The sequence below is a fragment of the Drosophila sechellia genome, chromosome X (assembly GCF_004382195.2).
Source record: "Drosophila sechellia strain sech25 chromosome X, ASM438219v1, whole genome shotgun sequence".
NCBI lineage: Eukaryota > Metazoa > Arthropoda > Insecta > Diptera > Drosophilidae > Drosophila > Drosophila sechellia.
Window position 1 is genome coordinate 3,155,437 of NC_045954.1, and position 20,722 is coordinate 3,176,158.

The following is a 20,722-nucleotide window of genomic DNA, read 5'->3' on the forward strand; positions in this document are numbered from 1 at the left end:
CGCCTCTATATGTTGGATACACGAGCATATATCTTTTGAGATACATACGTATTTATCGAAAATACAGCAGATTTCAATTTTAATGACATCCAACAGGCCGCGTGTCTTCTATATTTGCCTCCATTAATTATGATCTATGGCTCGCGTTTATTTCCGTGCGACAATATGTTGGCTGAGCTTTAGATTTATACATATACCACTTACTATATTTAGTTTTAATTTTAATTAACATTTTATTGACTGGGACATTGATTTCCTGCGTTCTGCGGGAATTCCCTTTCTAAATCTGACAAAATCCGTCTGGTTAAAAACTTTTTGTTTTAATTTGAGTGAATGTCATTGCGTTTCCAATATGTTTTCGCACAAATTCCTAGAAACTATACATATTTGCCATTAGGCTTTTAGTAGTTGTCATCATAGGAAATTTTTAGTTAAGCTGTCCAATTTTATAGAATCCGTTTGGATTTGTCATTTAGCTGCAAATAGTGGGCCTTTGCAACAATAGATAGTGATTAGAATTTAATTATGCACATCAGTCTTTCATTTGTCTACTACACTTTTGATGAGTCACGCTGTGTTTTTAACTAAAGAGGCGATCTCTTGGGGGCGTGTTGAAAATGCGTCGCAATATAAATCCACCGAAATAGCTGGCGAAATGGCACAGAAATAATAAGAAATATTCAGGGGTGGACGCACCCCCACAGTGTCTTTGAACGAAATGGCAAATCAGTGTCAACAAAAAAATTAACCATCATGAAAGTTCTTCGCGTACAAAAGGCAGACAAACAACCCATTTGTTTTGAACGTTCGCTTTTCCCGCCGTTTTCCAGTGTTGTTTGCGGTTATCGATGGATAATGTCTGGCACGATTTTTCTGCCCGATTTCAATGAGCGCCATATGAGCGACGTGCCAAAAGTCAGGCAAGCCGGACAAAAGTGTGTTAAGCAAATAGCGTGCGACAGGCGACGAGTGAAGGGAGAAAAGTGAAAAGTGCCCAGAAATGTGAATTCGAATAGGCTGCGTTTTTATTGTTGTGAAGCGGTCAATTTTACACACATTGAAATATCACTCAGTACTTTCACTCAGCGCCTTTTCGATTTACGTTTATGCTAATTGAATGTAGTGGAAATTGGGGGTTTTTATGCTTTTATGCTGATCTATATTTTGATGAAATGATCGAAAAATAGGTTGACCCATCCCTCACGTTCTGCTTTCAATTAATTTTAATTTAAATTCTTTGGCGCCGTTTCACTGCGTTTAATTTGTCTACCGATTCTCGTGACGGCACCGATGTGAACGCCCCCGCAACTTGGCACACATACATATATGCATACATAGCTATACACACATATGTCTATATGAATGCGCTTTTTATACTTAATTATTTATGCCATTTTTTGTTTGTCAACGTTTTTTTCGTCGTGTCTCCTTGTTTTTGCTCCTCAATGCGATTCTCGGTATTTCTTCGTAAATGTTCGGCTTCCTTTTGCTTTATTTTTGGCACACAGCGAAAAATCTCAGCGACTTTGCCAAGACGGAAAAGTCCGGCCCATGAGCCACGCCCACGTCTTGGAGGTCCTTCCAGTGCCCTTTTTATTCCTTCATGTTTCCCGCAATTTGCGTGGAATTTTCAGGATAAAAAGGGCGGCGGATAGAAACCGAAACTTGGCCGTCGCCATGGCGTCCCTTTTTTTTCCCCCTCTTTTTTATTCGAGGGACATTCGCTGACCTCTTCCGAGCACCGTTTTCGATTTTCACAACATTTTGCCATTTAAATTCTACTCAAAATGAATGCCAAACAAATTACATAGTTTCGACAGAATACAGCAAAAAGAAAAAGATCGAAATTTAAATAAATTAGCAAAATTTTCGTTTAAAATTCTTGGTGTTATTTATGGTCTTGTTTTCGCAGCTTTTGGCAATGCATCAAAGAGCCTTAGAAACTTGTGCGATGTAAGAGTATTCGGTTGACCGACTTTTATATGTTTCCAAACACACTATGCAATTATTAAAGCATATTACAGCGTAATGCGAAAAACATCAATAGTTTAGCAAAAGGTGTTAATACTTTTTCCTTGATTGGTTTTATTTGCAAAAATAAGAAGAGGAAAATATGTTCAATGTCATTGTGTTTCATTGGATATACTTAATGTTCTGTACTTCAAAGGGAAACTTTAATTTCTTGTGCATAATTATAATATTAATTGTAAAAGCTTAGATATATTTTACATATTGGGTAATATAATTGCATGGCTTTACACGGCTTATCTCCTCTTGGTTTTGGCTTATTTTGAGGAATATTTCCACTGGATTTCAATTAAAACTAATATCATTCCACCTTTCTCCACACTTTCTCTTTCACACTTTCTTGCAGCCACGGCGAGGATCTCATTGTGACGCCTTTCGCCCAAATTTTAGCCAGCTTACGTTCAGTGCGCAACAATTTATTAAGTCTGACAAATGTTCCAGCATCTAACAAGTAAGTGTATTGTGACCTTGACACGCCCCTTTTAGCACCACCCTCTCACCCACCCCCTCAGCCCCGCAGCCTCCGCAATCCACGGGAGGCATTCAATTTGTTGTGTACTATGTATATGCAATGTACTTGACCCCGAAAATATGAAATCTCGCTCTGTTTTAACCCCCTTAACCCCTATGTGTGCTGCCGCCTGCTCTCTGCTCGCCTTAACCTACTCACTCTCTCTCTCTCTCTATCTCCCTCTGACTCTCCCTCTCTCTCTCTCGCTCTGGTCTTGGTGTGTGTTTTTTGTCGTCTCACACTTTAATTAATCAAAAGCAGCGACCACAATGACAACAAACAAAATAACACTCGCCTCCAACAATAACTTTTGATGGTCGGTCCATAAAAAAATGTGGAAAAACAAAAACACAAATAGATTAAATGAAAAAATATAAATAGAACCCAGCGAACCCCCTACTTTTCAGAAATGACGCGAAATGTTCCAAAAATACAACAAGTATATCGCCAAAACAAGTGGGACAGCATCAGAATTTTATAAGAATTTTTTCGTGGAATATATCCATGGCGCAAAACTTAAATTTAGAGAGCATTTATGTTCAAAAGCGATGAAAAGTCAATTTTCCAAAGAAGAATTGCTCAAGCGAGAAATGTTTGTCTTGTCGATTGCTGCTTGCAAGTTAGTTGTTAGTTAATATGATGATTTGAAGAAATTAATCGATATATGAACAAATTTACTAACCCGAAAACGAGAATAACACTATTAATCATATAATTAAGTGTAAATAAATGCGTTTGTTCGAAAAGATGCACGCCTTGAAGAAATGGGTTAAAGCACATAACACTTAACACCTTAACACCCTTAACCCCCTGCAGGCCCCTAAACCCTCTCAGACCCCTGACTTTCCAGTGATTGCTGTAAATAGAAAGTTTAACCCTTACGACCATCCCCCCTAAAAAATGATGAAAATTCACAAATATAAATATTTTTTCTCTCTCTTCCGCTCTCTCTCGCTCTCTCTCTCTCTCTAACTCTCTTTCCGATTTTGCCATTTCCATATGCGTCTATGTGTGTCACCGATACTTTTGCAAAATCACAAATCTAAATGTCGTGTTCTCCTCTTGCCACACCCACACCATGCAACGTGACATTCCATATACCATAATCCGTACTCCGTACTCCGTACTCCCCACTCCCCCCCCCCCCCCCCCCCACTGCCCGTTTTGATTTTTAACAACTATTGCCCAATTAAATCGTCTAAATTTTCATATTTGCTTACCATGCTCCCTTAAATGTTCGTTCGATTGTTTGTTGATTCGTTTGTCTGTTTGTTTGTTTGTTTGATGATTTTGTTCGTTTGTTGTATCTGCACCCCGAACCCAACCGCCTACCCCCGCCCATTTCCCAATCCCCCTCTCTATGTGTGTGCGCGCGTGTGTGTGTGTGTGTGGAAAACTGTGTATTAATCCATCAAGATCCAGGCGGCCCAACCAATCCTCGTCGGCCTCGCGATCGGGAAACCCCCCAGGAGCCCCACTGTCCCAGGGCGAGGAGGCCTACACCCGCCTGGCCACCGACACAATCGAGGAGCTGGACTGGTGCCTCGACCAGTTGGAGACCATCCAGACCCATCGCAGCGTCTCCGACATGGCGTCGCTTAAGGTAGGATCCCAACATTCACTTCACTTCACTTCACTAGTTACGAATTACAGCGAGTAGATACAAAATAACTATTTACATTGCGAAATGTTTATCGAAGTTCGATTAGCAAAACGATTAGTTAGTTTTAAGTTTGGCCTTATTCATTAGCAAACTTGATTAACTTAACTCAAATTTCCACCCTTTCAGTTCAAACGCATGCTCAACAAGGAGCTGTCGCACTTCAGCGAGTCCAGCAGATCGGGAAACCAGATTTCCGAATATATATGTTCCACATTTTTGGGTGAGTTTCGATATGCTAGTTATATAGCAGCACTTTGGATTATTCACCGATAGATCTTAAGTTTACTCCGCTCCTCTCAGCAAATCAGCATTCAACTGAAATCCCCCAATCGATTCGTTTCAAGTTGGAAATTCATTTCATTGCAAAGTTTTTGCAAAACAATACCAACGCTCGAATCGTTTCCCGTGAATTTTCAATTCTATTTACCCCTTATTTGCGATTCCGCCTCGTCATCAACGCCACAAACTATGAGTTTAACCCATCAAAGCCCCTCCTCAGCTCGCTGATGCCACGCATTCGAGGCTCGAAAGTTATTCAAGATGTTTTGCGACTTTAACTTTCGCTGGCTGCAATTTGTTTCGGCCTGCCTTCGTCGTTGTTTTTTTTCTTTTTTTTCTGGCTGCTCGGCCCACCAAATTATGCAATAAAATCGCATTAGCCACCGCGGCGGGAAAGAGCAGAAGAACGGAGTTCAAGTAGCTAAAGCCTCGAGCCATCAATCTGCTCTGCAGAGCCAACAAAATAGAGCGGAAAAACTCGAAAAAATTATGCAAACCCATTTGGATTTCAAACACTGAAAACAGGTCGAGAAAATAATACCCTTGAACGAGTATATTTAATGTATTTTTTATATTCCATGTAGCTGTAGTTGCCATGTAGTTCCACATAAATAGATTTCGAAGGCACAATAGTTCATTCGCTTTTGCTACCCAAATTTTCTCGAATTGAAAGTGCAAAATTAAATTATGCAGAGCAGCATAAAAACAGATGAAGTGGAAATTTCATTGTTTAACCTGCGAGCCAATCCCCCAAAGCGGAGACCCCCGCAACGCGCACTGCCGTTCCTCATTTTCCCCGAAAAGTTTTCCCCATTTTCCCGTTTTGGTGGCACTGTGTGCGGGAGCGGGCATACATTCCAGGTTTAAACAGTGACCACTCGTTTATACAGAAAACAAATTAAATTAGGAACCATTTTTGAATTTGTGATTTATAATAAATCAAGAACTAAAGAAAAAATAACATTTAGCACGATTGATAACAAAGTAGTTATCCACTTATCAACTTCATGAAGTTAGCATTTTCCAAATTATTTTTTTCCCGTGCAAGGTGGGCGGTGGGCGGTGGGCGTGGCGTTAGCGTGGACAAACAAAGGGGCCGCACCTAGTCAAAAAGCAGCAAAAAAATAAAAAGTTAAAAGCGTAGGAGAAAAAAGTGGGAACAGAGGGAGCGAAAGGATATCGGGCATATTTGCACATTTGTCCATATTTCTGCTTCACTGAGCAGCCACTGAAAGAGTGGCCACAGAGGGGGGGCGGAGGAGGGAACACCAGCCGGGGGATAAAGTGACCTTCTCGGGATCTAAACCCACCTTTTCACTAGAATTTTCAGGCCTAACCCAACTAACTTGTTGTTGTCGTAGTTTATCAAGCATAAAATCGCATTTGGGGGATACACACAGTGAAAAAAATACACCCCACACACACACGGCTGCCTAATGTCCATTTGTAACACTTCATTTGAAACAGAAGCCTCGGCCTCGAAAGTCAAAAAAAAAGAAGAAGAAGGAAGAGGGAATGGAAAAGAAGTGTTGGAAAATGCCCCAAAAAATTATGGTGCGTCAAAACAGATTTCAGCACCTGAAATTCGCCCTAGGAGCAGGAAAATCTCAAAAAAAGAAAAAAATCAACCGAAGAGAAAGTAAGGACAGCATATGCAAAACAAGATTCTGCCACACACATATCAGGTGAATAAATTTTCCGTTGAAAGGAAGAGATTTTCGGAGCATGCCAAAAAGAATCGCAAGGTGCGGAAAACCAAAAAAAAAAAAAAAAAAGCCAGCTTGACTTTAGTGCTTTAAATTTGGCTTAAAGTGCGCAAGCTGTCAAGAGTTGATCAAATGTGGCAACACATGAGCCGCATTAAAAGGACACAAGCTATGCTAGCAAACAAAACATTATTTATGTTTGATGTGTAGTTTTAAGTTTTTAGTTTCTACCGGCCGACGAAAATTCAACGCAATTTGGAATTTGAAATGAATATTAATTTATGCACAGGCAATTTGAACTTGAATTCGCTCTCCATGCCACAAACAGCGACAAACAAACAAAAACAATGGGGCTGCGAGGGGTTAAGGGCTGCGGCCCCGAAAAGTAGGCAATGGAATTTTGAATGGGAAACTGCAAAAGTTTTGCTTGTTTGCCGTCGAACGCTTGAATATTTATATGGCTATTTAAGCACCGAGTAAGAAGCAATGCGAGTTGAAGGACTTGGGTCACTGCTCCACATCCGCATCTTCCACATCCCTTGGCCCACATTTGCCTGCCCCATTCGGTTATAGAAATATGCAGATGTAGATATACGCAATAGATCCCTGGCCCATGTGTGTTTGTGGCAGACGGTGATGTCTGAGGTGCGCTCTGTACAACACAGCGGGCGTTATTCTATCTTCATCTTGTACCAAACAATCGCAACCTATTTAATATCCATCCCGAATAGAAAATCGTACACTTGATTCTCCTAATTAACTCTGACTTGCGTTCCAAACTCCTTGCAGACAAGCAGCAGGAGTTCGACCTGCCATCGCTGCGCGTGGAGGATAACCCCGAGCTGGTGGCCGCCAACGCGGCCGCTGGCCAGCAGTCCGCTGGACAGTACGCGCGCTCCCGCTCGCCGCGCGGTCCGCCCATGTCGCAGATCAGCGGCGTGAAGAGGCCGCTCTCGCACACCAACAGCTTCACCGGCGAACGGCTGCCCACCTTCGGCGTGGAGACACCCAGGGAGAACGAGCTGGGCACCCTGCTCGGCGAACTGGACACCTGGGGTATTCAGATATTCAGCATCGGCGAGTTCAGCGTCAATCGACCGCTCACCTGTGTGGCATACACCATATTTCAGGTGCGAAAAACGCGAATCATAGCAAAAGCATGATTGTTTGATGACTGTCTTCTTCTCTTTCTCATTTCCGCCCCACAGAGTAGAGAATTACTGACCAGTCTTATGATACCACCGAAAACTTTTCTTAACTTTATGTCTACTCTGGAGGACCACTACGTCAAAGACAATCCGTTTCACAATTCGCTGCATGCCGCCGACGTGACCCAAAGCACCAACGTGCTACTCAATACACCGGCGCTGGAGGGCGTGTTCACACCGCTCGAAGTGGGCGGGGCGCTGTTCGCCGCTTGCATCCACGATGTTGATCATCCCGGCTTAACCAATCAGTTCTTGGTTAACTCAAGTGCGTATTACCTCAGTTCGATCTGATAATCTAATCTAATCTAATTATGCAACATTATGCATATACTTTGCCGCAGGTTCCGAACTAGCATTAATGTACAATGACGAATCTGTTTTGGAAAATCATCATTTAGCTGTTGCCTTTAAATTATTACAAAATCAAGGATGTGATATATTCTGTAATATGCAAAAGTGAGTTCATCATAGTTAACCCAAATGCACACAAAACATTGTACAAGCCACGTTCAATCTTTTCGAAAGGAAACAACGCCAAACATTGAGGAAAATGGTTATTGATATTGTGCTGTCCACGGACATGTCCAAGCACATGAGTCTGCTGGCCGACCTGAAGACAATGGTGGAAACCAAGAAGGTGGCCGGCTCCGGAGTACTGCTGCTGGACAACTACACCGATCGCATACAGGTGAGAGTTGTCGATGGACTTGAATGTGATCACTTGTGCTTACACTACTCCTCTACTCGACTAGGTGCTTGAGAATCTGGTGCACTGCGCCGATCTGAGCAATCCCACCAAGCCGCTGCCGCTTTACAAGCGCTGGGTAGCCCTGCTCATGGAGGAGTTCTTCCTGCAGGGCGACAAGGAGCGCGAGTCGGGCATGGACATCAGTCCCATGTGCGATCGCCACAATGCCACCATCGAGAAGTCGCAGGTGGGCTTCATCGACTACATCGTCCACCCACTATGGGAGACCTGGGCGGACCTGGTGCACCCGGATGCCCAGGATATACTCGACACGCTTGAAGAGAACAGAGACTACTACCAGAGCATGATACCGCCTTCGCCGCCGCCATCGGGCGTCGATGAGAATCCGCAGGAGGACAGGATACGCTTTCAAGTGAGCCCCTCCTCCCCTTCCCCCCCAGAAAGTACAGAAATCAGTTACTGACATGGTTATATAGGCATTTGTGCTTTCAAAATCCATGTCAGTTCTGAATTCAAGTACCAAATGAGAGTCACACTCGCAATAACTTTGATGCATTTCGTGCAATGAATAGGTAACCCTTGAGGAATCCGACCAGGAGAACCTCGCCGAGCTGGAGGAGGGCGACGAGAGTGGTGGCGAGAGCACCACCACGGGCACCACCGGAACCACCGCCGCCTCCGCGCTAAGCGGGGCTGGGGGCGGTGGCGGCGCAGGCGGGGGAGTGGCACCAAGAACGGGTGGCTGCCAAAACCAACCGCAACACGGTGGAATGTGACGGAGAGTCGTGGGAATTTATCGCAAATTACAGGAAAAGGCTCACAACTTTTTCCTATTACGTTAGTGACTACTAGTAACACAGAAAACCAAACAAAAACCTAAAACGAAAAACAAAAAAAAAAAAACAAAGAAAAACTCTTGGAAAAAATGCAAAAAAAAAATACAAAAAAAAACCAAAAACCCAAGTAAGAATATATTAAACCAATGTTTAAACGCATACAAAAATCCAAACAGCAATAGCAAAACTACCGTTAAACCTATAAAGTCTAGAGAAAATCGAAAAAGGAAATTAGAAATTTACTTAATGGAACCCGAGATTGATGTTGAAAATACACGGAAAAAGGAGGAGGAGGCAGAGCTAACTAAGATAAAATCGTACATATTGTTAAAAAAAAAACAAACATAGACACACTAAATTCAAGACAAAGCAAAGATAATGAGAAAAAATTGATAAGTTATAATAAGACGATACCGAAACTCCCGCCCCAAGCCCAAAGAATCCCCAGTTCCCCTGCCCTTTATATATATACAATTTTTGTTGCATGTGTAGGTAAATGATTTTTGTCAAATTCATCTGAAGTAGTGCATCCATCAGAGGAAGCCCCCTAAGCTGAGTCTCCTCTTTTAATCCCTTGACTAAAGTGAAATATTTAAAACGGAGAATCAGGCGAACGAAAGGGAATAATTAATCTGACCTAGCTTAAGAGAAGTTATTAAGTTTTAAATGTTTTGCATGCCCAAACAGATTTATTTTACTTGATTGATAACGCTAGACCTAACTGATAAACGATAACAGCAACACATGGAGTTTTTTTTATAATTTAGACCACAGCGACAGAAGCGAAAGAAAATCAACCATGTAAAGTGTAAGAACCCAGTGAATTAAACCAAAATTGAAAGCCAACCGAGTTGAAACCAATTTAATTCTAAATCTAAATCTAAATCCAAATCCACAACCCAAAACCCCAAGCAACAAAGAAGAAAGAAAGAAAGAGAAGAAAGGAACAGTCTACAGCCAGACTGTAGTTGTATAGTAATATATATGATATAAATATTTTTTTTAATATTATTTGTAAATAATTTAAATGTTGGACTCGAATTTAAATCAAGCGGCTAGCAAATGTTGCATTGCAGCTAAACTAAAATGAAAACCAAGCCAAAAACACACATAAATAGGGAGCTAAGTGGAAAATGTGGAAAAGGAAAAACTATTGTACAATTAGCTAAAGAATTTCCATTTCAAATTTCAATTTGAATTGCAATTTAATTTGCTTCCAGAAAAGAATGAAAGGAGACAAGAGAACGTAGAGAGATAAACCGAAATTAGTTTCAAACGCTGTCTTCGCAAATATTTTTCGCTATATATTACTTATACCATTATTTTACTAGTTACTATGCTACTTACTGAGCCACACAAATTTAAAACGAAAGAGACAAGACACCAGGACAAGAAAGAGACGGAGCTTTCATGAATTTAGTGAACAAACATAACTGGCAAGGGCCACACACACAATTTACAAAGCGAACACCACCAAAAAAAAGACTCTTCAAGCACAAAAACAGTTTAGTTTTCCAACTGTAAAACCAAAGCAAAGCAAAATAACAACACAAACGATATAATCCCAAAAAGTCATTGGCTATAATATGATTACTTAACCTAACCTATACAATATATAGATATATCCTATATGCATATGTAAAGTCACGATACTGGCGCTGGTGCGCGGATCGATCAATGTGGCAGGCCAAATTCTAAACGCGCATAATTTAACTATTGTTTACATTATGTTTTATTGTTATTAATTTATTACCCAAAAACATTATTTTTTCAGACCTAGTGCTATAAATTTCTTTTTTGTGTTGAAGCGGGCAGGATCCGCGCATAAAATAGTGTTTTTTTTTAATTACAAATATATATAAATATATAAATATATATATATATATATATAATATGATATGTGAATGAAATGTAATGAAATGAAGTGGAACCTTGATGGTCTAAAAATATCATTAAAAGCGAGATGGAAAGTTGAAGAACAAGATACTTTATAGCAATTTAAGCAGCATTGTAAATGTGCGCTTCAGAACTACTTTTTTCGAAACTTAATCGACCTTCAGCAAATACAGCAAGATATCTTACCTACATACAAACATATATTATTAATTGAACCATAGTTGCGACAAAAACAAAAATGACGGCAAGTCCATGGCAAACTTAAACAAAAACCAAAAGCTACTTTAACAAATTGAGTGAAATAAATAAAAGAAAGAAAACAAACAAAAAAAAAACAAAAAACAAAAACAAAAACCTTATGACTTTTTTCTCCTCTCACAAAATAAACGCGAAAAACAGAAAAATAAACTAGTATTGTATTTGTAACACGAATTTTCCTGCGAGTGAACTCTTTCCGCAGAACCATAAAGCCGGAAATGAAAACCTACAGAGAATCCGCAGCAAGCGCGGCACTGGTGCGTGTGTAGCTATAGCTATACGATTATGTAATTTACCAGAGTATTAACCGAACATTTAAATTTATATGCATATGCATACCAACACACATATATAGATATATACTAGGAATATATACAGTAACGGACATTTGATGTATACTCGAGTTTGAAACATAACCTAACCAGATGTTGTTGTATGTGTATGTGTAATTCGATGAACTTAAAGTCCAAAGCCACACGTGAAAATAACCCCAAGGAGGGCGCCCCATAAGAACAAGCAATTTATAGTGAAAAAGTCGAAAAGTATCTAAATGTAATTGTTAGAAAATGCCAAGTAAATCCGAAGGTTACCACAGAGTTAAAGAGGCATCTATCCTATCGCCCCGTCCCCCAAATTCCCAAATCCCCAAATCAATTTTTGACTGAAATTGAATTGTCTAGTAGAGGCACTCGATTCGTACTCCTTCCTCCCCTCCAATCCCCTCCCCTCGCTATTCCATACCCCTTCTTCCCCAACTACTGTACTTTATCCGATTTTTTCCTATCGACGTGCCGCCAATTATATCAGTGTATATAAACTATTTAAAAATCACGCATATATGCACACATAGAGTTTTGTAGCATCATATGTCATTGAGGATACCCACTAACACATATGTGGCGGGAAATAAGCAAGTAAATATTTACATATATGTGTGGGTAACGAGAGATCAGCATTTGTGGCACAGGTTGGCCAAATTTATTGGGAATAACGAGTAAAGTTGCCGAAGAAAAACCAAATGAAAACTGTTTGTTGTGCTGTTAGCCGTAAATGAGAACTTTTTTTTGAGATAACTTAATACCTATATATATAAATATGTATTACAATATATGTATCTATAAATATATTAAAACAGGCGACAAACAAATTAAACCATATACCGGAAATAAAAAAAAAACAAAAACGAAAAAGAAAAAGAAGAGAGAGAAAAAAATAATACAAGCGATATTGAAAATGGCACGTTTTGTACTATAATGAAATGAGAAAACACCAAAGACGAATGCAAAACAAAAATGCAAACACAAAACAAAAAATATACAAGAAATATTCTTAAAAAAAATACCATAAATTGTGCGCTGGCGACGACGGTTGTTTGAAAGAGAGAAAGAAAGCAAAGGACATGCCGCTTGAAATGCCGATCGTTAGCGAGTCCTTTCGTTTCGCAAGTCGTCGGCATTTCAATCGAGTGGAGATTCGGGAGATATTATATACATATAGAACACGTAACGCTGGCGTTACTGGGCAAACAGTTAGGCATTTTGTTTTTTTTGGAAATTTATACAATTACATATACAGAAAGCTCACCCACAACAACAAGGACAACTACAGAAGAAACAAACACACACATAAATGGAAACACTAACGAGTACAGCGGACAGCGATTTGCCGGATCAAAATTCTGGGGATTTCGAACCGAGAAAGGAAACGGAAATTAGAACGCGGAAAGTTATCGGCAAGTTATTTACCACTGAAACTGATCGGGTGTACTATAGTACCAAATAGGGCTTACCCAGGCTGATTCACCCAAAATAATAAATATATACATGTATGTAGTAACGAGCTGGCTTTTGTTGTTTAGTTATGTATTGTTTCGGTTATGTTTTGCCTCTCTCAGAATTACCATATGCATATATATATATATATATGTATATTCTATGTATATATATGTAGTTATGTATGTGAAAAAGCGTAATCATTTATGAAACCAATGAAAATCTAACCTGAAAACAAAGAGAAAACCCTAAGTCAAATACATAATTGCATGCAAGAGTAAGTAATATTAATGAAATCTAAGAACAAAGGTCACTCCCTGGCTTTAAAAAAAGGCCGCATGGCAAATGATAAATGGTAAAAAAAAATGAGCAGGTGGCATTATGAGCAGATTTGAATGATTACGGAATACAGACTAAAAATGAAAATGAAAAATTAAAAAATCCAAATAAATGAAAAGATAATATTTAAAAATATTCCAGTTGCTTTATTTATGCGAGGGCGGTTCTAAAATTCGGAAATCCAGCCTTTTGAATGTTGTTGGGGAACATAGTTTACTAAGCTTGTTTTTAGTTCATTTTTAAATTTTAGCGCGGCCCAAAAGCATGCAATAGATTTGCTGCAGCGCAAAAGTATGCTGCAAATTGCAGCTAAAATCATACTCTCAGCGACAGGTGGCGCTTTATGCGTGGTTGTGTAGAATGGATGTACTTTCGACTTTAAATAGCAGTCACAGCAAACGGTCTTCATTTTTTGATAGCAATCTTTTGCAATCTTGCAATTTCTCTTACTTAAATTCAATTTAAAATCGTGTATTATATAATTATGGAATTTTTGCCAAACCATGCTTGTTGCGTTGGTTTGTTTAGTGCCAGCATTTGCCACTTGCAATGCAACCCTTGATCTCACGTTGCCGCCTGACTTTGACAGACAATACTGTCAACTTCCTCTTGCCATAATTTTTGGCACTTTATGTGCTAGCAGATAAGACATGCACACTCCATAAGTATGCATCCCCGATCTTTTTTGGGTTTCTTCATTTCTGCGTCTTCTTGATTTTTGGGCTGCTCTTTCAAGTGTTTAGCGTTAATCGCTTCCTCTGACCTCCGCCTATTGATATGCGTTAGTGCTTGTCGGCCGGAACGTTTATCCTTTTTTTTTCATTTTTTTTCTAAAAATGTTTCACGTCGCTTTTGCCACTTCACTGGAGGATCTCCATGTCCCGTTCCCCCCTGCCTCTTGCACAAATCTCTTCAATACCAGGGCCATCTGTTTGTCTCTCCGTATCTTTTGCCTTTGCGGGCAGGCATGCCGTAGAAAATCGGAATCGAAGCAACCGAAATCGAGCCCAAGAAACTCTTATCAGTAGGGGGTCGTGGCTGCTGATTGCAGATTTTCCGTAAGTGCATTCAAGTACGGTTTAGATGCTAAGTTGAACCCTTAGGGAACACAGTGGTCAATCGTTGAGAAAGTTCTCCAAGGAATTAAACTCAGATCATAAGAAGTAATGTTCAAGATACTTCAGTATGGTAAAAAAAATGTATTTTTCAAAAAGTAAGTACAAAGTCGCGATGACATTACTGTGAATTTGAGTAGTAATATTAACCACGTACTACTGTAAGCATTCCTATTCCCTTTACTGATCGTCCACTGTACTCCATTGATTATGTTAATACGAAACTAACCCCTGATCTGCCACATATTGTCCCCGTTCCCGTTCCCGTCTCCGTCCCCATCCCCCCGTAACCCAATGACCAAAGAAATTCACAATCTCCGCGTTGTTGTCAACGGTTTCCCTACTCCACATTATCTGGCGTCCCCGCCTCGTCTCCGATTTTCCCCCTCACCCCGAAGCCGCAGGTCACGTTCATGTCCCCGATCCCGTTTTCAGTTCCCGGTTCACACGTTGCATATGGAAAATTTCGGTAATTATATATGCTGATCAGTTTTCCATCTTTAACATATAAATGTGTGCATTTTCAGCTTATCGCTCGGCTTGTTTTCCTTGGGGTTATTTTGTTCTCGGTGACTCCGATTCCCGATTTACATGTGTAATGGCTGTTTCACAACGTACACACATCGTTTTCGTCCCTTAGGCAATGGGAATCACTGTAGTGTCTCTGTGTGTGGGGGGCCAAGCATTTTAATTGAATTGCGAGCGATGGTGATTGTAATGAGCCATAATGCGATGAAGTGGTTGTTTAGGAGCATTTGAATTTGGTAATTACTTTCTAGAATATTATTTACCGATGAATCTTTTTTTTCGATTTTTCGTTCGATTTTTACACGATTTTACATTTTAGTAATGCCAAATAAATTTATATAATGCTTGCCAAATTTGGCTATATATTTCCCCTGTTTACCCAACTACTCTTCCCGTTCAATATATGATATATCTTTTTGTTTCTTTTACCTACCCCCCGAGAATTTGACCCGCACATACAACACCATCCATCGGAAAGATCAAATCATCTGTGACAGGGGGCATGGGCAATTGAAACGAAGGCAATTGGATGCCCTGTAAGTGGATACTTCTCATTTGTTTGCAATAAATTACGACTCTCGCATCCCATTTCCATGTGCCTGGTTTTGGTCTGGTCAGAGAAATAAAGCAATTAAACGCTTTTCTGTCACTACCCCTACGCATTTGTAGGCGTTTCAGGAGCATTTAAAGCATTGAAAACGATGAGGAAACAGTGTTATTGCCTACACATGGAACAGATACCAATGTACATACATATACATATATATACATATCCTTCTGATCCTCTCCCACTACATACATATACCTATGTATGTATGCATCTCATTTGCAACCTAATTTTTTGCACTTGGAAAAGTTCAATAACATTTCTGCGATAATTTGCATTCATGCGGTGCGAATCTTTTTCAATGTGAAACTTCTTATCCCAAGTGAATTGCGGAACAGGCGCGACTTCCTTCCGCAGGAGACGAGACGACTTCCTTAATAAAAAGGGAAAACCCGGCACACTCCCTCAACCCCCCTCGTCAACGAGGGTAAAAGGGAACAAGAACGATCTGCATCGATTTAAATGAAGTCCAAAGCTCGGAAACACTGAGAAAAATATCAGACGGACACACATCCTACAACAATTATAATAGGGTTATGTTTCGGAATTTGAAGGTAGCCTATATCAGCTATATATCAGATCTATTCTTCTTATAGAGGCAACATTAGAGAGTCTTTTTCTCACATCCGATCGAACTTTGAACTTTTTTGTTTCCGTGCAACGTAATTCTTGACTCAAGCTCCAATCGGTATGGATGATATCGGATCGGATCTGTGGCACATAAAACATGTTCATGTTGCAAGCTGCAATTTTCAGCAACGCTGCAAACATCGTCTTCTTCCTTTCGATCTGCTTTTGCTTTCTTTGAGAATTGAGGACTGATTAAGGATTACCCTAAGCATCAATTTAACAAAAAAAAAAAAAAAAAAAAAAAACAACAAATTTTAAATTCGGTCTAAAGAATTGCTTTCAATGGTTGGGAAAATTATTTTCAAGAAATTCTTTTAAAAGGTTTTACACGGTATTATGAACTTCGACTCCAGATTTCGCATCTTGTTTGGCGTAAGCTTTCAGTTGTGTTTGCATTTCTTTTCCTTAGTTTCGCAAAATTCTCTTCTTTTCTTTTCTTTTCATTTTTTTTCTTGCCAGGGAACCGGACTCCGTTGTCTGCTTTATTATTTTTCTTTCGCTCTTTTTTGCCAGTGCGTGTGCGCATGCGTGGCTGTGTGCTTACAACATAATTTTAATTTATAGCGTCAGCGGCAAGTACAGTTGAACCCGTCTGTCTGCGCCGATGAGTCAGTAGTGCAGAGGAGTCTGGACGAAGGGGAACTTTGAACTTGGGCAGGCGTGGCCGGCGTATAGAAACGAGAATCAAAACAAAAGCTCAAAAATATACAAGATCTTGAAAACTGGAAACACGACGAGGCCTTTGAGTCGAGGATCCTGTTTTAGACAAACAACAAATGACCAGGAACAACATCACACAGACGAGCCGTCTGGGTTAATAGCCATCTGTAAGGATACCAGTTCCTTTTGTTCCCCAGGATGCCGAACACAGATCACTGTGCTACAGTTTGTTCACCCAATCTGCGCCCAAGACAAGTGACCAAACTATTTTCAAAAATCCCATAAAGCGATACCTTAACTGTGACATTAATTTCAAATATAATTGAATCCTAAATCTGCAAGTATATGCCAACTGTGATCTGCAAAATGGCAACAGAGGCCCTCTTAATATTGGCACAAGTACAGTAGGTCCTGGCACTTGGCAATTACCGAGTGAGGACGACAACAACAGCTGTCGCCCGCAGATGAAAACGAGTTTCGGTTTTCAGGGGTCCCCTGAAAGTGACCAGAGCGTCCAGACAGACAAGACATCCTCTCCAGACCCGCTAATCATGGAACCGAGCCGATTGACGTTTATTGGATGTCGGATCGTTTCGTGCACCCAAATTATGATGGTCATACCCATACTCCCCGTACTGTTTTTGGGCAAATTGCCTCTGCTTTCGTCGTGCGTGTGTCCTGCTCCAGATGGCTACTAGTTGGCCATCAAAGTGATCGTGGCCCTTAGCCCACCGCACACATCAAAAGATCCCCTAATCATAATCATCTTTTATGGATTACGCCGAATTATTGCCGAAAACAGTTGAGCAACAAATCTCATATTCCCCAGATTGCTCAAAAATGACACACGCAATTGGACTGATTGGGGAATTCCTCAGTGAAACAAGTTGCTCTTGTTGTTTTGATTTCAGAGAATGAGGCTAAATAATAATCTAAAAACTCTTGGATAACAACAACCGCAATTACTTTCTCTCATTGTATCGCATATAAAATCTTGGTTCGTGACTTCAAAGTATTTTATAATAACAAATGAAAAACGAGCCCTTCAGATACACATGTTTGGCCAATTAAGCCAGTTTAGATTTAGAATATTTATCCCACTTACCTGAAGTATCCGATGTCCTCTATTAATCGCTGATTTTTTCTCTTATCCTTGTTTGTTTGTTTGTTTTTTTGTGACTTCTTCCTACAAAGAAAAAAAAAGAAACTGTTAATGGACAAAACCCAAACTTATTTGTTTTTGACAAGAGAATTATTTCCTAATCCGGCGGAAACCGCAAGCTGTGATGGTTTAAGCCTGATACTTAGGGTGTTTTCCCCTGTTGGACCAAGAGGTGTTGAACGTTTCTTTGGCACTCGGCGCCTTTACCTTTCCATAATCCCGATTACTTACACTTTTTTTTTGTAGACAGCTGTGTCATTTGGCTGTTCGTATTTGCAAGGACACGAGTCAAAATCCTGGTGGAAACTCAATAGGGAGAACTCAAGAGTACTCAATCCCCGAGGACAATCAATCAAGAGACCAGCAGATCGATCATATACGCACTACTAATCTCACTCTTTTCGAGTAAATGTTTCTATTTTCCAAAGATAGTTTGCTTAAATTGGATTATTTTAATTCTTATCTATCAAGCAATCGCAAGATGTTTTGCGTGTATAAGAATCTAACAATCTACCCCCATCCATTTAACGGCATTATTTCGCTCAGTGTGACCATACATATCTCGCAGCACGAGGGAAAAGGACGAGTGCGAGAGCCAGGACAACCCACTCAAGACCAGTTCCTACCTTCGTACCTTCCTACCTGTGGTGTCGCCTTACTTGAGTTGTCAGGACGGGTGTTACATCGAGAAAAACCCAATTCCAATGGCAATCCCCGTTCCAACAAATGTTGCGGTCATCTTCAGCGAAGTGTGACCTTAATTAGCAGCCTGATATGTACAGAGAATATTCAGAATCTCAAGGGGCCTCACCGCAGGACATCGGGCGGCTTAAGCTGCTGCAATCTGCCCTCCAGCATTTTGCAATCACTGGGAATATGGTTAGGAAAATGCAAAACACCAAATATTAACCAACACTAAATGTAACCAATACTTTTACTGCCAGATTTTAGTAGCTATTTCCAGACATTAAAATCTAATATGGAAAAACTTGAATAGATACACACAAAATGTACCAATTGCTGCAATAGCATCCTTCTGCGTGGCGTCTTTTAGATTTTCTTTCAGTGCAACAATTCCTGCACTTTATTGAGGCACCTTTGCGTTGGCAGCCGCCGCAGAAGCAACATCTCTGTTGCAATTGTCGGTCATTAGCACGCTGATCCTCGACTTGTAACTTGACCTCCCCACTATATAGACACATCCCCCTACCCCACCCAAGATTTTTTTTATAGGGGGCGAAGTTCAGACTTTCTTCGGGGGCCCCTCTTTTCCCTTTGCGTTGGTAAATCTTCTGCCTTCTTTATTAGTTTAGTGTGGTCTGTTGTTTTCCATTCCATTCCATTTTTTTTCTTCTTTTTTTTTGTGGGGTAACCTGGGGGATCTGTAGCTTGTAGCTTGGAGACACATTATTTTGTGAATGTCTTGTTAATTGAGTGATGTGCGGCAAACAGCTGACTTGCGATAGTGATAATGATGATTAAATTTACCGTGCGTTGCCAACAAAAGCGGCAGAAGTACAAAAAATAAAGTGTAGCAGCCGCCAAGTCATTGAACCTTAGAAAAAGTTATTGAAATATTGAGAGACCCAAAGAGCCCAAGGGTGGTGGGCACCAAGGGGTTAAGGGGGTTAAAGGGGCCCCACGAAATACACACAAAATGTCTTTTATCACTTTCCTGCCATGTTCCCCTTACGATATTTTGTCGGTGGTTTGGTTTTTTCTTTGACACAAACTGAACTGAACTGATTGCCAGCCAGCCAACCAAAATACGGAAACTAAAAAAGAGGAAAACCAAATCGATACACAATAAGTTAAGTGATCCACTGAGTTGAGTACTGGTGCGAGGTAATTCAACTTCGAATAGTTTAGTCACGGTGACAATATTAGGGATTCATTTTAATGTAGCCACAATCTAAGAATATTATTAACCACATTTAAATGTAAGTTCTGTGTTGAAACAGATAAAATCTTATGATTTTCAACTTTGATCCCAAGTACCTTTTCTTCGTTATCATCATAGGGTTATTATCAGGTACAAGAGACTAAATATTATATAAATACCAAGTGTTATATAGTGCGACAATACACTTGGCACAACTTACTTATGAGCCGGCGCCGATTGATAAATTGGTCTGCATACGGCGGCAGAAATGAGTGGGTTTCAGTTTTAGCATACATATGTCTTATTATATGTAGTTGAAATTTTCGCTTCTGCTGCCGCCTGTCAATCCACTCGCGTTTTTCCGTATGACATATTTGACTAATTCCCCGGGGTAGAAGACCTCTCTTCATGAGACCCGAAAATAATGGAAGAAGGGTGGAAATTGTCCACTCGCATAATTAGCAAAAAGCAAAAAAATATATATATATATAGAGAATGCAGTCATTTGGACCGATGTTAAGTATTTCGCCAATTAAGTGGCAATCAAACGAGTGTCGGGGGATATATACCCAGATATACCATTATATGGTGCCAAGTATTCCCTTTGCGTGTTTAAATTAAAAACTCGTAAAATAGTCGTATCAAAAACAAACGTAAATTGCAGCATAACAAGCATTTTATGATTCATAAAAACCATTTTCGTGACCGAGAGGAGGGGCAATTCTAGGGGGACGGGCTCTGCATTAGGGTAATTATGCAATGAAGGCACCACAGCGCGCGCCATCAGCTTAGAACCAAAAAAAAAACATTATAACATTGCCAAAATTTTTGACAATAAGTACATTATTTTGAATAGTAATTATTTCAATAAAAGTATGTTTGCAATTAGATTGCTATTGTGTTTCCTTTGTTTTCTGCAATGGGAATTATTAG

General features: G+C 40.1%; 1 protein-coding gene across 12 annotated transcripts in view; it reads left to right on the top strand.

Moving 5' to 3' along the window:
- The window catches only part of LOC6616227 (cAMP-specific 3',5'-cyclic phosphodiesterase), a 92,952-nt gene extending 82,036 nt beyond the window's left edge, over positions 1–10,916 (top strand). For 9 of the 12 annotated variants that reach the window (XM_002040556.2, XM_032726716.1, XM_032726717.1 and 6 more), the window contains 9 exons: positions 2,375–2,479; positions 3,956–4,142; positions 4,329–4,422; positions 6,977–7,317; positions 7,396–7,660; positions 7,737–7,851; positions 7,921–8,083; positions 8,148–8,516; positions 8,677–10,916. In XM_002040556.2, coding sequence (XP_002040592.2) covers positions 2,375–2,479; positions 3,956–4,142; positions 4,329–4,422; positions 6,977–7,317; positions 7,396–7,660; positions 7,737–7,851; positions 7,921–8,083; positions 8,148–8,516; positions 8,677–8,880 — 1,843 coding nt within the window. In that variant the 3' untranslated portion in view covers positions 8,881–10,916. The remainder of the gene's footprint in view (positions 1–2,374; positions 2,480–3,955; positions 4,143–4,328; positions 4,423–6,976; positions 7,318–7,395; positions 7,661–7,736; positions 7,852–7,920; positions 8,084–8,147; positions 8,517–8,676) is intronic. The other 3 variants (XM_032726715.1, XM_032726719.1, XM_032726725.1) reach the window with 1 other exon arrangement.
- Positions 10,917–20,722: the final 9,806 nt, after the last annotated feature.